Here is a 22,108-nt window from a genome sequence, read left to right as displayed (position 1 = left end):
GAAGGCATCAAAACTATGAATGAACACATGTGGAGTTATGTACTTAACAAAGAAAAGGTGAAATAACTGAAAACATGTTTTAGATTCTAGTTTCTTTGCTCTGATTACTGCTTTGCACACTCTTGGCATTCTCTCGATGAGCTTCAAGAGGTCGTCACCTGAAATGCTTTTCCAACAGTCTTGAAGGAGTTCCCAGAGGTGTTTAGCACTTGTTGGGGTCCAGCTCACCCCAAACCATCTCAGTTGGGTTCAGGTCCGGTGACTGTGGTGGCCAGGTCTCCACTTTTTGTTAAGTACATAACTGCACATGTGTTCATTCATAGTTTTGATGCCTTCAGTGAGAATCTACCAATGGAAATGGTCATGAAAATAAAGAAAACACGTTAAATGAGACGGTGTGTCCAAACTTTTGGCCTGTACTGTATAAAACTATTTAAAGCAGGCAGCTAGGTTTACCGATACGCCATCCCAGGTACTCCCTGTATAGGTTAAAACACTGTGCTGAACTTTTTTAATTCAGTAAAACACCATCCAAACACGTGATTTGTCAAACTCCTTCCTCAGAATCGAAAGCACGTGTTGGGACAACTGCATAATGTCTAGATATGCCACCGACTGTGACAATCTGCTTAATGAACTGTAGAAAGGGATGAAACTGTAGCCACGGGTAAAATATATAGTGCTATTTTTGTAACTTTTTGTGCTTTTTCCATGTCTGTAGTGGCCATGTCGATAAGTGTGTGCGATACGCCGAATTCCCTTTCATACCCCATGTCGGAAGAGTGGGTGTGAAAAGGAAAATGCTCACGCAATACATAATATATTGTACTTAACAATGATATATGAATAAATAATGACTACGACTTTATTATTTGATGCACTGTTCAGAAATATCGCCAAGCAGTACAAGTACTTGGATAAATACTTCATTATTTGGCAAATGGGAAGGCCACGTGCCGAGTTTCACCACCTTATTCACCTCTTAGCTCTCTTGTTACGAGGATAAAGGCCAAGATCTTGCTCATTATTATGAGCTAAGGAAAGGAATAAGCAGAGAGGCGCTGAGGGAAGAAAGCCGACGTGGAACTGATCTGAGGTTTACCACCTTCTCCGTGTTGCAGGGGACGTCCATGCAGCCCGTGTCCGCCGTCTGAGACCTCTTAGCTGGGGTTTAGGTTACGGGTCTGGGCTTTAGGGCACGTGCATGCGCGACGCCACATCCGTACTGCTTTACGGGACAGAAGATTAGAGGTCATGAACCGAGTGCTTTGAACCATGCTGAAGTGTGTAATTTTGCATTTATGCTCAAATCGTGGATGCAGCAGGAGAATTTTTGTCAATTGTTTTTTTAATTGGGGGGTGCACATTGTTTATACGTGTTGTGACTTAATAATTTGCAGAATGATGATATCTGATGTTTCTGTGAAAGGGATACTGTATGAATTGAATTTGAGGTTATGGTCCATAGTAAAAGCAAATGACCACGTGTGGGGGAAAAAAAAAAAAACACTATTTTGAAGAAAAAAAAGTGACCTTTTTAAAAACAGACATTTTTACGCTTGTTCATTCGAAAGCAGAAAACTATTTTCATAATGTTTGACTCAGGACGCGCTGCTTCTGTTGTGACTGAGGGCTCAGCGTGGAACCGAAATTGGGTCTTCTGTTCCGGCCTTTGAGGACGTGGTATGAACAGTGCGTCTGGGTAAACAGTGCTCTGTAAATATTCCTGTAGGTTGTCTGTAACTGGCATGTCTTTACATATTGTCACACGTTGTATGTATTTGAGGATAGGACAATATTTTAGCCAGCAAACGGCAAATAAATAAAGAGACAAGGAAACCCAGTTGAGCCCAAGTCTCCCTTTGAAGGCTCTTTAATAGTTTCTTGCAGCGTGTTTCGAAGGACCAGGAGCGCCATCTACCGGGTATCAGTGGAAGAACCGGTACTTTTTACGACAGTTCATTTAAGACTCAAATTGTTCGGATCCCAACTCTCGGAATCCGGCAATTATAAACGTATACCTGTAGGATATTATTAATTGGAGAACTTTATGGATACTTCAGTTGAAAAGTTTCACTTTTATGATGTTTGGGGGAAAAAAAAACAAGCAACCCAAGTTCTATTCTGTTACCAACTAGACGTCCAAATATGATTTTATATTCATTAATAATTTGTTTGGTCTGTCTATCATGCATTACACACACATACATTTTGAATTAAAAGTGTTACAATTAAGGTACAAACGTGACATGAAAAGTACGATAAGACTGGCGTTCGCCTCCACAAATCACCGACCGTTACCTTTTATGGAAGTCTCGTCTCCCAGCAATCAACTTCCGACGCAAGGACTCCTGTCGGATCCTGTCGCGCATCCGAACCTGATAAGGTTTTGTCCAACGAAATCGAGTCGAGTCGGGACGCCCTCCAATCTGACCAATCAGATTGCGCAACGAGCTGAACCCTTCAAAGGGGCGTCTGCGTTAGCCCAATCAGAGAGCCGTTCATCGAGCGCACGTTGAAGAGCAGCCAATGCGATGCTGCATTGCTGGTACGGGCTATAACCGACGCCGACCAATGAAAGCATCTGGATCTTCGGTTCTGGGGCGGGTCCCTGGCGACTGTGGTTTGGTTGCGCCATTTCCCCCACGGAGCTCAGTGTGGACGCCGATTAAGCTCCCGGTTGACAGGAGGAGCTCCTGTGGTCAGTCTGAAGGTAGCTCCGTGCGCCGCCCCGATTCCGTCGCGTCCACTTCACACGCACTGCGCACGGCGCTCCCACTCCCGTCGGCGCCCCCCCCCCCCCCCTCGTACAGTTATCGGCTGTGGGCGAGCTAGCCGAGCGGCTAGGCGAGGTAGCACGGCTGGGCTCGGTCTCTCTGCCTTCCGCGGGACCGAAGTTTTCCCGCAGGCGGCTGCAGTGGCGACCGACCGGCCCAGTAAATCGCCGCCGAGCCGGGCTCCTTCTCGGGCGGTTGCAGCGAACGGGTGACGCGGCTCGTCCGTCGGGCTCTGGACGCTATTTTAAGTAACCAAGTGGGGACATTTTACTCGCCACGTTGTCTTGGCCGTGACGGCGAAACAAACGAAAAGTTAGGTCCGGCTTTATTAATTAAGAATAAATATGCATAGCAAGACTGGCAACTTGTGAAAAAGACCCCGTATGTTCTCAGAATCGCCTCGTAAGTGATCGTGTTCGGTCCCCCCCCGTGTCCCGCAAAGCTCTTCTCTTTGCACGCTGGTTGCCGGTTTGCACGATTCGCTTGGAGAGCGGGACTGTTCGTTTACTGCTTTTTTTTTGTTTTGTTTCGGGAGTGAATTTATTGATCGGGCCTTAAAATGCTGCGTGATGGGTTCCGTATCGGAGTAAAATAAAATAGCACCGATATTTATTGCCATGTGTTCTGTGCATGCGGTGGAGCGTCAATGAATAAGCAGGTTTGTGCAGAATTGTTGTGAAAGTACAGTCCTCAGTTGCGACATTGAGGAGCGGCGCCATCTGGTGGCCGAAATAAAATTCGCACCCCGCATTTAACCTCGTTTTTTATTGTTATTGTCATTATTAAAATTTTCCATTTCTTCTCTACGTCCTCTCAGAAATAGGCCGAAAAATGGGGAAGAAGAGTCGAGTAAAGACTCAGAAGTCGGGGACCGGTGCCGCGGCTGTGGTCTCCCCGAAAGAAATTATGAACCTCATCTCAGAGCTGCTCCAGAGTGAGTACGAATCCAGAGTCTTTCAGTGTGACGGGACGGGCACCTGCTCGCCCGATGATCAGCTTGTGAACAGTGGGCACCACTCACCCCAGTGAAGCCAGGAGACAAAGTGACTTATTAACACCGCCACAGCTTGCAACTGTACGGAATCAGATTTGTGTGGAAAATTTTAATAAAAGAGTTCCTAATATCAAAATGAAATAAGAGGCTTTCAATTTCGCTGCTCACTGTTAGCTTTTCAGTCGCTCCGACCTGTTTTACGTTTATGTTGCCTGAGGTTTCAGTTGGACTTTTGGCACTGTGTGGGCTGGGTCAGCAGGTATTATAATAATCAGCATATTTGATCAATACTAAACAATACAACAATACAAAAACAATTAATCTCTTTTCGGAGAGCCTCATATATCTACAGATATCAATTAAGAGCCGAACATCCCATTACTATTTCATACAACTAGCTGCTGGCCAATGAGGCGAAGCCCGCCCACACGAGAGAACTGCCGAACATGCAACGTAAATGTAAACCGGGGCAGAGCGACTGAAAAGCCAGCAGTGAAACTGTAAAACCGAGCAGGGTAATGTTGTATTTTTGATATAAGGAAAGTTTTGTTTCAAATCTTTGGCAAAAACCATCTGATTCCATACAAGTGCATGGCTTTACTGCATAACTCCTGTTGTAATTATCAATAAAATGACACTGCACTTTACTATGTATGGTAATATCAGTTTTATGCATGTACGGCATTCTCGTTTATCTAAAAATGAAAATTTTGTAAATTTGAAAATGAAAATGTAAAAAATACTGTGCTACTTGTATAACTGCATGGGTCCTTGCAATATTCTGGTTTTCTGCCGGATAGATGGCAAGCTACTGAAATTGTGTATACCTATGAAATATAATTTAAGGCTTGAATTTCATGATTAAGAGTTATTACAGCATCTTTTGGATAACTTGAAATATTAAACTCTGTAAATTGTGTAATGCTCCTGCTTGCTGTATTTTGTGATCAGCATATTTGCTAATGGTGACTGTGTGATGAGTTTTTCTGAGTAATAGTGTGAATTATGTTTCTGAAATGACTGATCATTCAATATTCTCTTCTTTTTTTTGTGTGTGTGTGTATCAGACACAGTATCCCCTCCTTCTTACAGTTTTACATACAAAATTGCTCCATTAATGATAGTCGGACTGGATTTTCATTCTTTTCTAAGGGGTTATTATAATTTGTCTCTTGTGGAGATGTTTTGTCCATGTTTGGACAGAGTATATTGTTGGTTACGACTGTAGTTGCCTGCGGTTGTCTGTGCGGAAAGAACTGAGGGACAGTTGTGAGTGGAAGGTGTCCACTTTCGTCCTCCTCCGGGACTAAATCTCATTTCCTGCGGCGGACTGGCTTTTTAGTCAGTGGTTTATATTCATGAGGGTGACTGCAGCTCCTCGGGGGGGTTTCTCATTCTGTACGTCGGCCCGGACGGCTGCGTACCGAACAAACTGCAGGAGCTTTCCATCCTAACGACTCCATTAACATCAGACGGGGACGTGTTGCGAACTTAAATGCGTTTTTTTTTTTTTTTTTCCTCTACAGAATGCAGCAACGTGGCGCCCTCCTCTGGCAAAGAGTGGGAAGAATACAGCCAGATTCGAGGCCTGGTGGAGAAGATCCGTAAAAAGCAGAAAGGTAGCGTTCGTAGGCAGCTTCGTAGGAGTGTCCGCCGCACGCGCTGACGCGAACTCTTCTGGCAGGAATGTCCGTGGTGTTTGACGGGAGCAGAGAGGACTACTTCCCCGACCTGATGGCCTGGGCGGGAGAGTGCGGCGCCTCCCTCGAGGGATTCGCCATCGCAGAATTTGCGGACGAGGGCTACGGACTCAAGGCAACGAGGGACATCAAGGTCAGTGAACTGGATGCAGTACATAGTGTTGACCACGCCTTCAACAGAGTTTAGAAAGAGCAGAGCTCTGCGGACGTGGAGTTTGAACTTGGGACGTTGATCACTTGACTGAAGTTTAAATAAAGTTTTTTTTTTTTTTTTTTTTTTTTTGGCATGTGACCGTGTCGCAGGCAGAAGAGCTTTTTCTGTGGATCCCCAGGAAGATGCTGATGACTGTTGAATCGGCAAAGAACTCGGTCCTAGGTGAGTGTGGCTGGGTCTAATACACACAATTGTGCATTTATGCCATATAATTAAATAAATACTAAATTAAATGATTAAAATAATTGAGTCTACTTTTCATGCCATGAAAAGTAGTTTTGTGTTGGACTGTAACCCGGCGCGGGTCCCCTGCAGGTCCTTTGTACGGTCAGGATCGAATACTGCAGGCCATGGGCAACGTCACTCTGGCCCTGCACCTGCTGTGCGAGCGAGCCGACCCAACGTCGCCGTGGCAGCCGTACATACGGACCCTGCCCAGCGAGTATGACACGCCGCTCTACTTTGAGGAGGACGAGGTGTGCCACCTGCTGGCCACCCAGGCCATCCAGGACGTGCTCAGCCAGTTCAAGAACACGGCCCGGCAGTACGCCTACTTCTACAAAGTCATCCAGGTCAGTGCAGGGCACACCTTTCCTTCCTGTCTGGTGTCCACGTTATTAGGTACACCTTACTGACCAGTGGGCCACTGTGGGGCAACCAGCAGCTGAACACCGATAAGGGAGTAGACTATAATCATCACACGATAATAGCCAGACATACGAGATGGACCACCAGAGTTTGGGTCTCTAATAAAATGGCCAATGAGTGCATAGCTTGAAATGGCATTATAATGGTTGTTAGGTGAAGTCATGCAGATACGAGTAGCAGATTTCTCCATGTTAATGGATATTGATTATCTTCTGGAAAATCTAGCAGGACCCTTATTCTTGCACACAGTACAGGCCAATGTGTTTTCTTTATTTTCATGACCATTTACGTTGGTAGATTCTCACTGAAGGCATCAAAACTATGAATGAACCCATGTGGAGTTATGTACTTAACAAAAAGTGGAGACCTGGCCTCCACAGTCACCGGACCTGAACCCAATCCAGATGGTTTGGGGTGAGCTGGACCAACAAGTGCTAAACACCTCTGGGAACTCCTTCAAGACTGTTGGAAAAGCATTTCAGGTGACGACCTCTTGAAGCTCATCGAGAGAATGCCAAGAGTGTTCAAAGCAGTAATCAGAGCAAAGAAACTAGAATATAAAACATGTTTTCAGTTATTTCACCTTTTTTTGTTAAGTACATAACTCCACATGTGTTCATTCATAGTTTTGAAGCCTTCAGTGAGAATCTACCAACGTAAATGGTCATGAAAATACAGAAAACACGTTGAATGAGAAGGTGTCCAAACTTTTGGCCTGTTCTGTATATGTGACCTTTTTTTTTTTTTTTTTTTTTTTCTTCTCCCCCCCCCTCATCTTTACATGTGTTTACTCCATATCATACTCCACAGTACTTCTATTTAAAAGAGGGGAGGGGAGGGGAGCATTCAGACAGTCTGAGCTCTAGCAGCAAAAGTTTCCGTAACCATCACTGATATTCGGTATTAAACACATTCTCCCCCCGGTTCTCCTGGGCCGGTTTGCATGCGCTGTACACCGTGGCTGTCCTTCACCACGCCGGCTGCTGAAGTGAGTTTTAAAAGCTTTCCAGCGGTTAAAAGCACACTGGAGATGGGCAAAAGGAGCTTTATAATGCCCTCTTGCACCCAATTTCAGGGCCGGTGATAAGATGCCATTGACACGGCTCAGAGCGCGGCGTGCGGCACCCCCTCCAGCACCAGCAGGGGGCAGCGTTCGCTCTGTTCATAACGTCCCGCTCTCACTTTGCGTCTTTCCTCCCGGTCCTGCCGTGCATCCCAGCAAATGTTTGTGTTGTCCATGCAGCTGGGATTGTGTATAGAAATGTTGCCGATCCTGACATGGAAAATTAGGGTTAATTTGGACAAAATGGAGGGGTTTTTGGAGACAGGTTTTTCTGTGCAACGTGCATATAGTACACGAAATAATGATCACTAGTCGTCTTTTCCTCTTATAATGAGAGAAAGGGGTTTTGTTTTGATGTATAACCTGTCATTTTGATTAAATGTAACATTTGCATTAAATGAGCTCACTTTTTGACTGCAGCTCCTCCCGCACGGGTAAATTATGTCATGAACTACAGAAGGGAACTTATTAAAACTGGCGGAATTCTCGTCAAATGTAATTTAAGGCCTGGCCGTGCAGATCAGGAGTTATTAAATGACAGGACAATGAAATGACAATTCGTTTAAGATCGGCGTTCAATCGGCCCAATAAATATCTTCCTCTTTCCATCCAGCACTCGACTTTGCTATTAGTGCCAATAAAATGTTCCCCTTGTATTACATTAAAATCCACTGGCGATATCTGTTTCTTTCATTAGATGACTGTCAATTAGAAAAATGAACATTTCACATTAGTGTCAAGATAAGGTGCCACACGACCATGGGAACAGTTTGTATATTTGATTTTTTTTTTTTTTTGGCTGATGTTAAATAATTAGGTTCATGAACCTTTCTCGCTCTCTTATTATTTTACATTATCCCTCATTACTAGAGCTCATGAGGTATCATGATCACCTCTTTCCGGTCTTTCAATACCTTGAGTTCATTAAAACCCCGGAAGATTATATTATTAAAGCGTTTTATGACTGTGATAAAAAGCACATTTCCAGTAGGTGGCAGCAGTGGGTTAAAATAAGTTGGACTGATAATGAAGAGTTTGAGCCAAGCTCATTTGATCTGGAGAAATCCTTTATTATACGATACACACGTTCAGGGCGGGGCGTCGATGAAATCGACTCTGAATGCACGGCAGTGAAATGTGGCCAGCTCGTCTCGTGCTCGGCCGGAGCTCTGCTTTTGCGACGAGGGCGGGCGGTCGGAGCCGACGAGCCGTGTGTAGGGGGGGCGGGGGGCGGGCTGGGCACGGCGAACTGCCCACTCCGTGAGCGTCCTGTCCACGGCGCTCAGGTTGGGGAGCCGGTGTCACTGTAATGACTACTGTCAACGTCAGCCCCTCTTCTGAGGCCGGCCGCAGATGACCGGGCTGGAAAATTAGCTTGTCGCATTGGCTTTGAATTGAATTGACCTGATTGTACCTTCCGCACATGTTGAGAAGGAGACTGACAAACCCCCACCCCCCCTTCCTTTCGGCTTGCCCTGCGTCGCCCGCCCCCACCCGTCCTTGTCTGCAGCAGCCAGGGAGTGTTTCTTTGTATTATGTTATATTGTTTTCTATTATATTACACACACACAGATGTACATTAGATTGTGAAATGGGTCGGGCCGCTGTCAGCGGAGCGTCTCCGTTGTCCACTGGGGATCAATGATGTTACTGCGGTATTTTTCTTTTTTGGGGGGGTGGGGGTGGGGAGATGGAGGTGGGGACCACATAAGGTGACCCTGTATGCAGCGAATGCAAAGTAACCTTGGGGCGTTGCATCCGGCGCCGCTGATGAGAAATGGGAGTCGTCCTCGTGGGCTCGGCCTTAGCTCCCACCCCCCGAGCATGTCACGATATTAGTCAAAACTTGTCACCTGCGTTGACGTGTTTTTTTATTCAGGAGCGTGTCGATAGTCTCGTAATCGACGTGAAGGCTCGGTTTCTTAAACGCTTAACAGATCTCCCGTTTGCCCGCCAATTAGGGGGCTTTTCCTGGGCCTCGTTAAGGGGAGCGGGGACCGTGCGTGGGAGCCTTTTGTTTTCTAATTGATTTACAGGGCGGCGGTACCCCTCCCCGCCCCTCTCGAACCTGCTCCCCCCCACCCCCCCACAACTCCCCTCCTCGCCGCGCCAGCGCGCTCTCCTCTGCGGCGCATGATGAATTACCTCTCCCCGCCGATGCTAATGCATCACCCGCGCCGCACGCTACAGTTCTCTGCCCCCCTTATCTCCGAAAACTACACCTTATCTCTGGTGGCTTGTGGAGCCTCGTCTGCAGACCCCTCACCCCCCCCTACACTTCGCGGCAGCCGAAAAAGTTCGCCCCGCTTTGTTTCATTACCGAGCCGGATTCCTGTCAAGGTAGGCCCGTGGAAGTGCTCTATTCTTCCCGATGGCCCTCGAGGTTTATTTAACCTGATCTACCCAATTATTGCCTTAATTGGCTTTAGATAATTAGCCCTACCAGGAGGGAAAAGTCTCTGTATACCGCTTAAAGAGATGGTACGTTATTTAAAAAGTTAAAACAAGTCGTGCATTTGCTCAGAGTGGTTTATTATTCGCGTTACCATTGTAGCGGCATCGCATGGGCTTCTTCTCTAGGCTTGGCATTGATTCCTTTTCAGTAAGAATAAAATTATTATTATTTTCTTTCCAGCTAGATGGGACCTTAATTGTTGCATTTTCAAAGACTCATTATTGCAGTTTAATCATTTATTTTCAACAATGCATGCTTGCACTTCTTAATGTTTGTCTGCTTTTAAACTGCTCTATATATTTATTTCTGTGTTAAATGTTACGATATATGTTATATGTTAAAATTTTATTTTTCTTTAAAATCTGTTCTATAGTCTACCTGTATTTTTGGCATTAAATGTCATTCTTATGTGGCGTGATATACAAACGGAGCTTCTTGGCAGTGAACGTGGATCCAAAACAGTTTTTCTCAGGTCAAGCGGCAATCACTTCTGGCCTATAGTACCTATCCTTGTGTATGATTCAGTGATTGTAAAAGCATTTCACGTGTTTTCTTAAGTGTTAATATTTTATGATTTTGATGATCAAATCTCCATTGTCAGGTGATTGGTTTTAATTGGCACAAGAGAGATGTGACTGTGGAGGCTGAGGAGGTGGAACGGAGGCTAGCCTCTGGCGATTTACGTTTTAAGCTCTTTTTCCGCACATTTCCGTTCCCTCTTAGTCACGCGCTCGTAGTGCGAGCAAAGAAAGCCGGGCTGTTAAAAAGCTTAGGGTGGTAGTAGCCTAGTGGGGTAACACACTCGCCTATGAACCAGACGACCCAGGTTCAAATCCCGCTTGCTACCATTGTGTCCCTGAGCAAGACTCTTGACCCGGAGTGTCTCCAGGAGGGGACTGTCCCTGTAACTACTGATTGTAAGTCGCTCTGGATAAGGGGCATCTGATAAATGCTGATAGATAAAAAAAAAAAAAAGCTGTACGGGTTGGGTTGGAATCTGTCGGACCTAACTTTTTAGGCCCAATTACAGCTCTTCTCCAAAAGTGTTAAATCCAACAGGTGTTTTTCTTTGATGTCTTCATTGTGTCTGCTTTTTTTTTTTTTTTTTTTAAGGTCACAAGAACGCGCAGTTGATGGAAGTACTGAGCGTTTTCCCGTCGTCTTCGCTCTGCTCGGAACTTCTCGGAGCTTCGCCAGCTGCTTATCTTTTAATGGGTGTCCGTCAGTTGGTGCACGACGGAGCCTCAAAGCTGCGGTCCGGCCGCAATATATCAGTCCCTCGGTTATTATTTCCCTCCTCGATATTTAGGGACGTTCCATTGACCTTCATCGCCGTCCAACTGCCTTACATCTATCATTTGGGCACGTTCGCCATCCTGCAGTCCAGAGGCAGTAGCATCCCTCATCCCCGCCGCTTTGTCATGTGGTGGCGTATAATAAATATAATAATATAATAACTTGTTGGTGCACAGCGTCTGTCAGGAGACGGTCAAATCTCCAACGGAGTTCTGATTTAAAAGCACAAACCACTGTTAGGTGGAGTGAGTAACGTGAGTAGGTGGAGTGAGTAACGGATGTAATATGTAGCAGGCAAAGTCGGTTTCTGAAGTTGATGTTTGTGGAAGTAGGGAAAACGGCTTCTCTGTCTGAACATTTTACAGCATTTACCAGACTCCCTTGTCCAGAGCGACTTACAATCAGTAGTTACAGGGACAGTCTCCCCCAGGAGCAAAGTGTCTTGCTCAGGGACACAATGGTGGTAAGTGGGATTTGAACCTGGGTCTTCTGGTTCACAGGCGAGTGTGTTACTCACTAGGATACTACCACCCCTACCATGCCTGGCATACGATGTTCAGAACCAGGGCTCTAAATTCTTTTTTTTTTTTTTTTTTTTTTTTTTTTTTTTTTTTTAAAACCACCAGCCAATGACACAAATGATAATAGCAGGTAGAGCTGTTATCGGGCCTTAGTGTTTAGTCTGAATCAGACCCGACCCAGACCAGACCCAACCGCTTCTTCATAGCCTGGCCCTACAAGCACCAGGTCAAGAGGGGAAAGAAATGTGCAGGGAGGTCAGCGGGTTTAAAACGTTCATTGGATGCTTGCCTCTGTTTCACCACGTCAGCACCCTTTTTCACAACCATCTCTCGCGATAGTAGGAAATAAATAGATACGCATTGAATAAAACAAATTTACGACATGCAAAATGCTTTTACCAATCGCTGAAAACCAGTTTGCAAGCAGCGAATCATACGGAAAAGAGGTACATTTGATTGGAAGTTTGTATTTCTTGACTGATCATTTATCGCCAAAGCGCGAATCGGAGTCTGACTACTACCACTACTGGATGGTAGTAGCCTAGTGGGTAACACACCCGCCTATGAACCAGAAGACCCAGGTTCGAATCCCACTTACTACCATCGTGTCCCTGTGCAAGACACTTGACACTTGACTGTCCCTGTAACTACTGATTGTAAATCGCTCTTACAATCAGGCGTCTGGTAAATGCCGTAAATGTAAAGACTAAAATGATCGATATTGTCAAGATTTACAGCCTTAATAGCAGTACGTTTTTCTTCTCAAGAAAATAACTGGTCATATATTTGGTTATGTTGATGTAACATATTACATATTGCATGTCCTCTACGACTCAGTCCAGCCACCGCCACTTTTGTTTTTCATTTACTCGCCACTGTAAAATTTGCTCCTCGTTCAGGCAGGTCGACCGTAGTGCGTAAACGACACCATGCACCCACCGGACGTACAATGCGTCACACGGCCAGTGTTCGTGGGAAAGGTAGCACCTTCAGGACATCCCGCCACACTGGCCAGTAAGTTGTACATTACGCCTCCCAAAATGAATTATTTTTAAGATGAGATCAACCTTTATTAGTCCCACAAGTTTGGTGGGTGTTCATTTAGAACCCCGGTCAGCCGCTGACGTGGTTCATGGTAGAACCAGTCCCGTTCGCACTAGTACAGTTGTTATGAATGTTTAGTGCAAAATCAGCCCTATTCCTGATGTTTATGAAAAATATTACTTATTAGACTCTTTTTATCAAGATGAATTCAGCTCTTTTTAAGTAAAACAGGAGTAAATAACAACCCTCAGTGTTCAGGGTTGTTCACTTTTACACCAGCCGTGCCTGAATTTTGCTCTCCCAGATTCACGTCCTCGTCTATTTTTACGGCTTATTTTGCATGTTCAGGAAGGTGCTCCAGGAGTCACGATTGGACCCGGGCAGTCACTCTCATTTTTTTTTTTATTCTATTTTATTATTTTTTTTATTCTTCCCTCCTCTCTCTATCTCCCTTCTTCTGTAATGTGTTTTCTTCTCTCCATGACACTCGGTGCAAATGAGCTCTTGCAGGCAGAGAGTCTGTGGCTTTAAATGTAGATTTCTGTGGCACCAGTGGTTCTCTGTCAGCCAAATTGATGAAGCAGATTTATGACGGCTGCTGGGCACAACAAATTAAGTTGACAGTGATGTATGGGGGGCTAATGCCACCATGATCCCACTGTACCACCGCTGGACGCTCCCGCTCCGCTACGCTCTTGTTAGGATCTGTTAGGCAGCCAGATAATGAAATTCCACGGACTGATTTGTGTGTTTTTTTTTTTTTTTTTTTTTTTCTCTCTCTCTCTCCACTCCCTCCTTCCCCCCCCCTCAATCTCACCTCGCTCTGGCCCTTCCTCCTTTTTCTCCTTCTCTCTGTTCTTCACCTTCAATCCCCAGACTCATCCAAATGCCAGCAAACTGCCCTTGAAGGATGCCTTTACGTTCGACGACTACAGGTTGGTGAGGACGCGAAAGCACGCCCGGAAAATAACGAACCGCTCTTCTCGGGATGGTATAGTCATAAAAAAAACAAAAAAAACATATTTATTATTATTATTTTTTTTGGTTTTCTTTAGCCATGATCTGAAATGGCCTCTCAAAACGGGCCGTTTGTTCTCATTGTTCTTTCATTAGCGTCAAATTATCTTTGAGGGAATAATTTATCGCGGGGCCTCCTTTTATCTTCCCGATTGTTGAACATGATGCAAGGTTCTGTCCCCGCTGGGTAATGCGGAGCTGGAATGAAAATCAGCATCCTGTCGGCGGCCGCAGCCTCACTGCGTGGAATGCCGAAATGAGTGTGAATTGCCATGAATTACAACTAGTGCTGCCTCTGCCCCGCCCGGTTACCTGACCTATAAAATGGAGTGTAAAGCACTCTCCCGTATGACTGTTACCTCATTAGATCTCCTCGGGGTCCGCGCCGATCGCAGCCTGAAGCTTAACAAGCCCGGTTTACAGCGGCCGTGTGTATTTTAAACCATGGACACCGCAGTGCACAAGTGACCCTTGACCCTGTCTGTGCCAGGTGGGCCGTCTCTTCGGTGATGACTCGTCAGAACCAGATCCCCACGGAGGATGGCAGCAGGGTGACTCTGGCCCTTATACCGCTGTGGGACATGTGCAACCATACCAATGGTCTCGTGAGTGTACACACACACACACACACACACACACTACACAACATGCACATTTCTCTATGTAGTAACTAGAGGTGTGAACAGTCACTGGTCTCACGATTCCATCACTATTATCTATGCATCCCATAATGCATTACTGGACAAGGTGTTTTAAAATACAACAGTTAGGGTCTCATTCACGCGTGAGGATGCATTGAGTCACCTGACTCCGCCAACGGCAGAAAAACGCCTGGTTCAGAGGTTCGTGGAGACCGTTTTTCTGCTCATTGGACCAAACGTAGCGCCGCTTTCAGAATGAGCGTGGCATGCACTGCACTTGCTGCGAGGTTTGCGCTGCTAAGTTGAGAGCAACACGTCTCGCTCGCCACGGGGCTCAGCCCAAAAAGGACGCGTGGTTTTCTAAACTCCCGGTAAGATGATGATGATGTCTTGTTGTAGGCACTAGACACTCAGAGACTAAGATCAGCTTTTTCTCGCTGTGTGTGTTTCAAAGGGGCAGACCGAACACTAGCCCACTTCATAATATATTATTTTCTGCACTGCATCGATGCAGAGTCGGCGATTCATCCCTTTTATTTACTCAATTCATTGTTCTTTAAAAGAGGTTGTGTAAAGCACTATGTTTCTTGACAGACAAGTCAGGAACTGACAGACAAGTTGTTTCCTGACAGACAAGTTAAGAACCATAAAAGCGAAATTGTTTAAAATTAAACCTGAATTTTATAAGAAAGTGTAATTAAATAAATAGTGCTTACCCTCCATAGCCCTGGTATCTACAATTTCAATTATGTGTTATTTTATATTTATTTATTTTTATTCCTCACACATTTCAGCCATTTTTACAAATTCTTTCTATCCTGCATAGTCCATTTTCCTATTTGGGGTCAGCGTGTCTGAGGTCTTAGGTCCGCAAGTTAAGTTGTTTAGTGAGAGCAATTAGTTCATTATGCAACAGACCTGAGAGGGAAAGCTTCCTTTTAACAAAGCCGCCGAGTCGATTGCTACCGTTTTCACGTTGGTGAGAGTATAGCCTACACAGCAGAGTGCGCTTCGGAGGATCTCAGGTCTCCACGGACCGCTTGCGTTTATTTGAGTAATTTGTGTTTGATTGTTCGGCGGTCGTTGCCACAGAGCAATATTTGGGCTCCTCCTGCATGCATGTGAAATGCGTTTTTAAAGCTGAAAATTAACTTTGGAACCTCTGATAGATCGAGGAAGAGCGAGATTACGACTCCTAATGAAATGGGATTGCATGTAGTCCCTGGGTTTTGTTTTAATGAATATACAACACTGCCTTATCACATTTCACTTCATGTTTTTTTTTTTTTTTTTTTGGTCTGGTGCCGTTTCATTTTCTTAATTTCAACTTATTTAAAAAAGAAAATTTGATTTGTGGTGCATGCTGTAATTTTTATGGTGCAATATGCAATTTCGATAATTGTGTTCACGTTTGAGACTGTCAGTGACCACCTGTGTCTACAGTCCATTATGGGGCGTCTATGTAAATGATTTCTTGTAACGTTGCCATCTTTTCAGATTACGACAGGTTACAACCTGGAGGACGACCGCTGCGAATGCGTCGCTCTGCAGGATTATAAAGAGAATGAGCAGGTGAGGGGGCCACGGAAAGGGTGTTGTCATTTTATTAAAAAAAAAAATAATAAATTCTATATATATATATATATATATATATATGTTGGCACTGTGGTGCACGGTGGGTAAATTTTCCCAGTGCGAAAGTATCCATTCTGCTACATTCATAACTCATCTCCCCCACCCATCATTTTATTCCCTTTCCATTCACGCGAGTTCACCCCGGCACTCAGCCGCGGTGACTCGTTTATCGGCGGCCCGGCGTTGCGGCTGCCCGTGGGTAATATCGGCCGCCGCATTCAGATTCAGCCTTGGGGAGAGCGGACGCGCGCGGCTTGCACTGACAGGCCGGGCAGTGATTCCCTCTCTCCAGAATGTGAATTATTTGATAAGATTTGGGGAGACAGCCGGTGGAGGGGACGGCTGAAAAGAGGAAGGATGGGGTGGGGTTTATAGCAAAAAAAAAACTAAGTGCGGGGGCCGCCGTGTGGGGACTGCGCGATTTCGGGAGCTCCTCTCCGAGTCGTTTGATCCCTGATTCCGCGGCGAGATTCCGCTGCCGGGCCCGGAGCCGCGAGCGCGGGGCCGAGTTGAGCTTCTCCCCGCCGTTATCTCTCCCCCTCGCCATTCCGCTATCGGCGAATGTAGGGGATGTAATGTGGAGGAGGTTCTACGTGAGCGGCGTGTGGAAGAACGGGGGTCCTTCAGCATTCGATCAGCTTGGAGGGAAAAGTTTGTGGCCTCGGCGTCCGCACGGGCCCGACCGGCATTTATTTTGACGAGCGCCGACAAACTCGCTACGAGAGCTGCTTAGCCTGAGCACCTCACCGCTGAAAGCTGAATGGCGTAATAATGACTGTGTTTTGTATTTGCTTTAATAAATTCTAATGACATTCCATTCCCCTCCAATGCTTAGATCTACATTTTCTACGGCACGCGGTCCAACGCCGAGTTCGTGATCCACAACGGCTTCTTCTTCGAGGACAACGCTCACGACCGAGTCAAGATCAAGCTGGGCGTCAGTAAGAGCGAGCGCCTGTACGCCATGAAGGCGGAGGTGCTGGCACGAGCCGGCATCCCCTCGTAAGTGCAGCTCCCGTTCCTCAAACTGCCACATGACCTTTTGTGATGAATTTTTCTATACGGAAAACAATTTATTTTTAGACCCATCAGAACGGTTGGTTTCAGTGGTTCCAACAAATTCCTATGCCCTAGGAATTCTCACTAATATCTATTTAAAGCTGCTCCCTGGTTTAAATGATTCTAGTGGCTCCTACTGATCAATTCAAACATTTCTGCTCAGAAGGCGCCTGATGTGAAATGGTTTTGTTTTTACTCCTCGATATGCATGTGAGGGGGGATTATTTGTAGGCTCAGCCACATCCGCCAAGACATTCTCATTCCGAGCTGCTCATCGTTTCACCATTAGTTTAATCAAATGCATCGTGTTGATGGTGACATTTGTAATGAAACAGTTGTAATCTCTTATTAATTACGTTCCAGATTACAAAGCAAAATTCAATTAGATTTTATTTTTTTCAGCCTTTTCCTTTGATTTTGTGTGTGGGACCTGAATGGGATTTATTTATTTTTTTAAATTATTTCTTATTTCTAAATCTTCCATCTAGAATGTTTAGGGTTAAAGCCCCCCACATAGCTGCAGAATTTTATGAAGGTCTGGCCAGTGGTAATGGAATTGCGGTCGCCACGAAAGTGCCATAATGCGTTTGTGGAGCAATATCGAGTCCTCTCTATTGTCACATTGATCAATACCTTGAAATTCACAAAGGTATTACCCAATTTCAATTACGATGAGGAGAGGAGCGTAGGATCGCTCCACCGCGGCGCACCCCTCCCAAACGGCTCTTGTCGCGGCGACGCTCCACTAATTAAAGAGTAAATTATAAATGATTGAGTGCGTTTTTAAAAAAAGTGCATCAGGTTCACCGGCCTCTCATCTCTTCAGATCAATCAGTTGTCAGGCCGAGGGGGGCGAGGGGGGGGCTGAGGTGCTCGCTACTGTTAACACCCACGGCGTTGGCAAAAAGCCATCACGTTGCTGCGATCTCCAGATCCTGCAGGTTCAAGATTAGGCCTTTCCTTTCACAACAGGCCACGCAGCTCCTCGTCCAGGCAATGGTCCTCTCTAAACTGGACTATTGTAACTCTCTCCTGGCTGGGGCCTCTGCCGTCACCATAAAGCCACTCCAGATGATCCAAAATATGGCAGCCCGTCTCATCTTCAATCAACCGACATACACCCATGTTACACCTCTTCTCACCTCCCTCCACTGGCTCCCGGTAGCCGCTCGCATCGAGTTTAAATCCTTGATGTTCGCCTACAGGGCTGTAAATGGAACAGCGCCCTCTTATATCAATACAATACTACCCAGCTACACTCCTGCACGCCCTCTCAGATCAGCAAAGGAAATGAGACTTAAAAATCCCCTCTTCACGGGGTCTCCGATTCCAATGAACTCTGTTCTCCGTTGTTGTCCCTCCCTGCCCACCTCCATTCGACTAGCCGGGACTACCACCACCTTTTAAGAAGCAGTTGAAAACCCACTTATTCAAAAAGTATTTCAGACGAGTCTAACACTTATGCACGCACACGCAGACACACTGCACAAAACTAAAATAAATAGATAAATAAACACTAGTCTAGCACTTAATAATTCCCCAGCATGTTCTATTCCTGATAAGTTCGGCCTTATCGGGGCTCTTAGTTTTGTTACTCGCAATCTGTAGAAACCGAATGAGATTTGCTGGTGTCTTCCTCTTGTAAGTCGCTTTGGAGAAAAGTGCCTGCTAAGTAAAGTAACGGCAGCGCCGTAGACGGGTGAACGTTTCGGGCAGGCGGAGTGGTCTGATGCGCCTTTTCTTCACGTCTTCCAGCTCCAGCGTCTTCGCCCTGCACTGCAGCGAGCCGCCCATCTCCGCCCAGCTCCTGGCCTTCCTGCGCGTGTTCTGCATGACCGAAGGTAACGTCCCTCCCGGCTCATGCTCCATGGCCCGGAAGCCTGCAGGAGGCCGCGGAGAGCTGGGAAAATTGGGGGCGCCGCCATGTTCCCCTGCAGGGGTTCCTGTAGGGATGCGCTCCGCGGCTCACCTCGGGTGTTTAATTGATCAGGCCGGCCTAACAGATGTGGGGTCGTGATGAAACGGAGCGGCTGAAATATTCATCGAGTCCCCAGCCCGGCGAAGTCGGAGCCGTGTCCTCTGGCAGGACCTCTTAAGGCGGCGAGATGTATTATTCAGGCATGACATGTTAATTTTTTAAACCAAGGCAGGCCTGACACGACGCCTCAGCCCGTTCGCCCTTCTCCGTGGCGTGTAACCGTGCCTTATGCGGTCGCCGCGTGTCAGAACGCCGTGCCGTGACCCCCCTGGTCCAGCCGGTGAACAGCCCCCTTTTACCGTTGTGCGCTTGTGTCTGCAGAGGAACTCAAGGACTACCTGGTGGGCGACCACGCCATCAACAAGATCTTCACCCTGGGCAACGCGGAGTTCCCCGTCAGCTGGGAGAACGAGATCAAGCTGTGGACCTTCCTGGAGACCAGGGCTTCCCTGCTCCTCAAGACGTATAAAACCACGTCCGAGGTGCCGGCTGCCATGTTCACTCGTTCATCTTAATTATCATATTATAATTTATTATTGATTTTTTTTTTTTTTTTCCAGAAGTTGCCATTTAAGGCTTGAAATTCAGTCCAGGCATCGGTTGGCCCTGTGGCCACTGGGTGATTGTCCTGGCTTGGTTGGGGGCTTTAAATTTAGCCTTCACTAAAAGTCCAACTCGTGGTCCATTAGAACCATGTTGCTTGTCATATTATTACTTCTGTACAAGAGGTGGGTAGCCTAGTGGGTAACACACTCACCTATGAACCCGGGTTCAAATCCCACTTACTACCATCGTGTCCCTGAGCAAGACACTTTAACCCCGAGTGTCTCCAGGGGGGGACTGTCCCTGTAACTACTGATTGTAAGTAGGGTGGTAGTAGCCTAGTGGGTAACACACTCACCTATGAACCAGAAGACCCAGGTTCAAATCCCACTTACTACCATCGTGTCCCTGAGGAAGACACTTTAACCCTGAGTGTCTCCAGGGGGGGTCTGTCCCTGTAACTACTGATTGTAAGTTGCTCTGGATAAGGGCGTCTCGTAAATGTAAAAGTATGAACATATGCAGAGTTAATTTGCTCATTTGCTATTCAGAGCGCTACTTAAGAATGAACTAATGATGTCGATTGAGCAGCTATGTTGTGTGTGTGCGCGTTGACAGGAGGATCGTTCCATTCTGGAGAAGGCCGACCTCTCCCTGCACTCCCGCGTGGCCACCAAGCTGCGTCTGGCGGAGAAGGAGATCCTGGAGCGCGCGGCGGCCAGCGGCAGGGCCAAGCGGCTGCACTTCCAGAAGCAGCTGGAGGACGCCGCCCCGCTGCCGCTGTACGAGGAGAGCGACATCGCCCTGCTGGAGAACGCCGACGCCAAGCTGCCCATCATCCTGCGCAAGCTGGAGGAAGAGGACGAGGGGCTCCCGGAGGCGGAGCTCCGCCCGGACGCCCCGCTCGTCAACGGGGACGAGGCGGGGACCAAGATCAGACCCGGTGCCTTGCCCAACGGGGCCAGACGAACTGAAGAGCAGCCAAAGGAGAAGGGGGATTAGGTCCCAGAAGTCATTACTGTTCCTATTTATTTTAATTTTGTTTCATTAAGCAACTTCTGAGAGCATTCTGACTAAAACAATACAAGTTCTTTTTTTCTCCTTCAATATATATGTACGCTGGCAGTGTTTAATGCAGCCCGTCTGCCGTTTTTACGCGTGTAGTGAGTTTTTAACCAGTTCTGTTAACGCTGACTGAAGGAAGTGCATTTATCTCCCCTGGAACGAGTTTCTGTAATGCCGGGGACTTCGCTGTAGAAGCTGAGAACGCATTTCTAACTTTTACCGTGATGCACATGTTGCTCCTTTTTTTTTTTTTTTTTTTGCTGCAATGCTGCTTGACAATCTTTATGTTCGTTTGTTTCATGGACTTCAGGGGTTGGGATGGTCGCCGTTTGTGTGCTGCCAAGTGAAAGAATTATTGTTTGGGTTTTCTGACCCAGATCGGTCCGGTAGGATTTAAAAAAAAAAAAAATAATAATAATAATAATAATTTCCCTGCACTTTTTCTTTCTTGGAACAATCAGCGTTGTCACAGTTCAGAAAAGAATAATAATAAAAAATAAAAAAAAACACGAAGCAGGCGATTTTTAGCCTCAGACACATCCTAGAGAAGGGTGGCGCTGTGCTTTTGTTGAGGGAAGCGGTACTAGACGGCGTTGAATGTAAGCGGAGTCCTGGGCGTTGCCGAGGCCACTGTGACACGGAGACAAGGTTTTTCCTGAAAGAACTCTGCTGTACCTTTGCTAACCCTTGGTGCGTTTGTGCTCCAAGCCTTAAAGAAAGAAATCTTTACGAGACGAGACGGACGGAGGCCGGGGCGGCGTAGTGACTTCCAGACTTGAACTCCGATTTTACCCGAGTTGTTGTAAATGGAATTGGCTTGACTGATTATCTAAATCGGACGAGTGAGGTGAACTGAGTGCGAGTCCAAAATGAGAACTGCAAATTTGAACAATCTGATTTTTTATTTTTTTTTCTGGTTAATTCCCACCTTAAAAAAGCACCAATACGTTTTACTGCATTTTCAGCTGTTGCGGGACTAAGTTGATCAATAACAAAAGCGCCGATGCCCTGAATGGCTTTATGCAAAATGAGGCCTAGCTTTTTGCAGCTTTGCGCACAGGTGGCCGTGCTAACAAGCAGCAAGGAGCATGTCGGTCTGCAGTAGCACTGAGGTGAAAATATGGATGCATGCTCAGATGTTGGGCGCGTGCTTCGAATATTGCTCCTCAGACTCAACAGGCTCCAGTGTGGCTTGTAAGCAGTGTGTTTGCATGGAAAGGAAATGGGCGGCTTGACCCGACTGGGCGCTCCGTCTCGGCTCCGCCTCCAGGCCTCTTCGCTGGATATATGCTCATAGCGACCGAGAGAGTTACCGCTTTAAAGTATTTACTGCTGGCCGCCTGTAAACGGCAACATCGGGCCCCGGAAGGGCCGCTCTTGTTAAATTTTTTTTTCTTCTTCTTCATCCCATGTCACAGTTACAAATCGAGGGCAGCAGAAGTTGTACAGTGAAGCGCT

The 22,108-nt window shown here is 46.4% G+C and overlaps 1 protein-coding gene across 2 annotated transcripts; it reads left to right on the top strand.

The window, feature by feature from the left end:
• Nucleotides 1-350: 350 nt before the first annotated feature.
• setd3 (SET domain containing 3, actin histidine methyltransferase) lies at nucleotides 351-21,087 on the top strand. Of its 2 annotated transcripts, none has more exons than XM_029000003.1 (13): nucleotides 351-2,713; nucleotides 3,595-3,711; nucleotides 5,298-5,390; nucleotides 5,456-5,604; nucleotides 5,775-5,847; nucleotides 6,001-6,257; nucleotides 13,589-13,647; nucleotides 14,220-14,334; nucleotides 15,868-15,942; nucleotides 16,841-17,007; nucleotides 18,820-18,905; nucleotides 19,364-19,524; nucleotides 20,204-21,087. In XM_029000003.1, exons 1-13 carry the CDS (start codon nucleotides 2,530-2,532, stop codon nucleotides 20,585-20,587), a joined length of 1,920 nt encoding a protein of 639 aa, XP_028855836.1. In that variant the 5' UTR covers nucleotides 351-2,529; the 3' UTR covers nucleotides 20,588-21,087. The 2 variants fall into 2 exon arrangements, with proteins under 2 accessions (XP_028855836.1, XP_028855845.1); XM_029000012.1 differs by having other exon boundaries at nucleotides 2,642-2,701.
• Nucleotides 21,088-22,108: the final 1,021 nt, after the last annotated feature.

Source organism: Denticeps clupeoides, chromosome 1 (genome assembly GCF_900700375.1).
Source record: "Denticeps clupeoides chromosome 1, fDenClu1.1, whole genome shotgun sequence".
Taxonomy (NCBI): Eukaryota; Metazoa; Chordata; class Actinopteri; order Clupeiformes; family Denticipitidae; genus Denticeps; species Denticeps clupeoides.
This window is presented reverse-complemented; position numbering and strand designations above follow the sequence as displayed.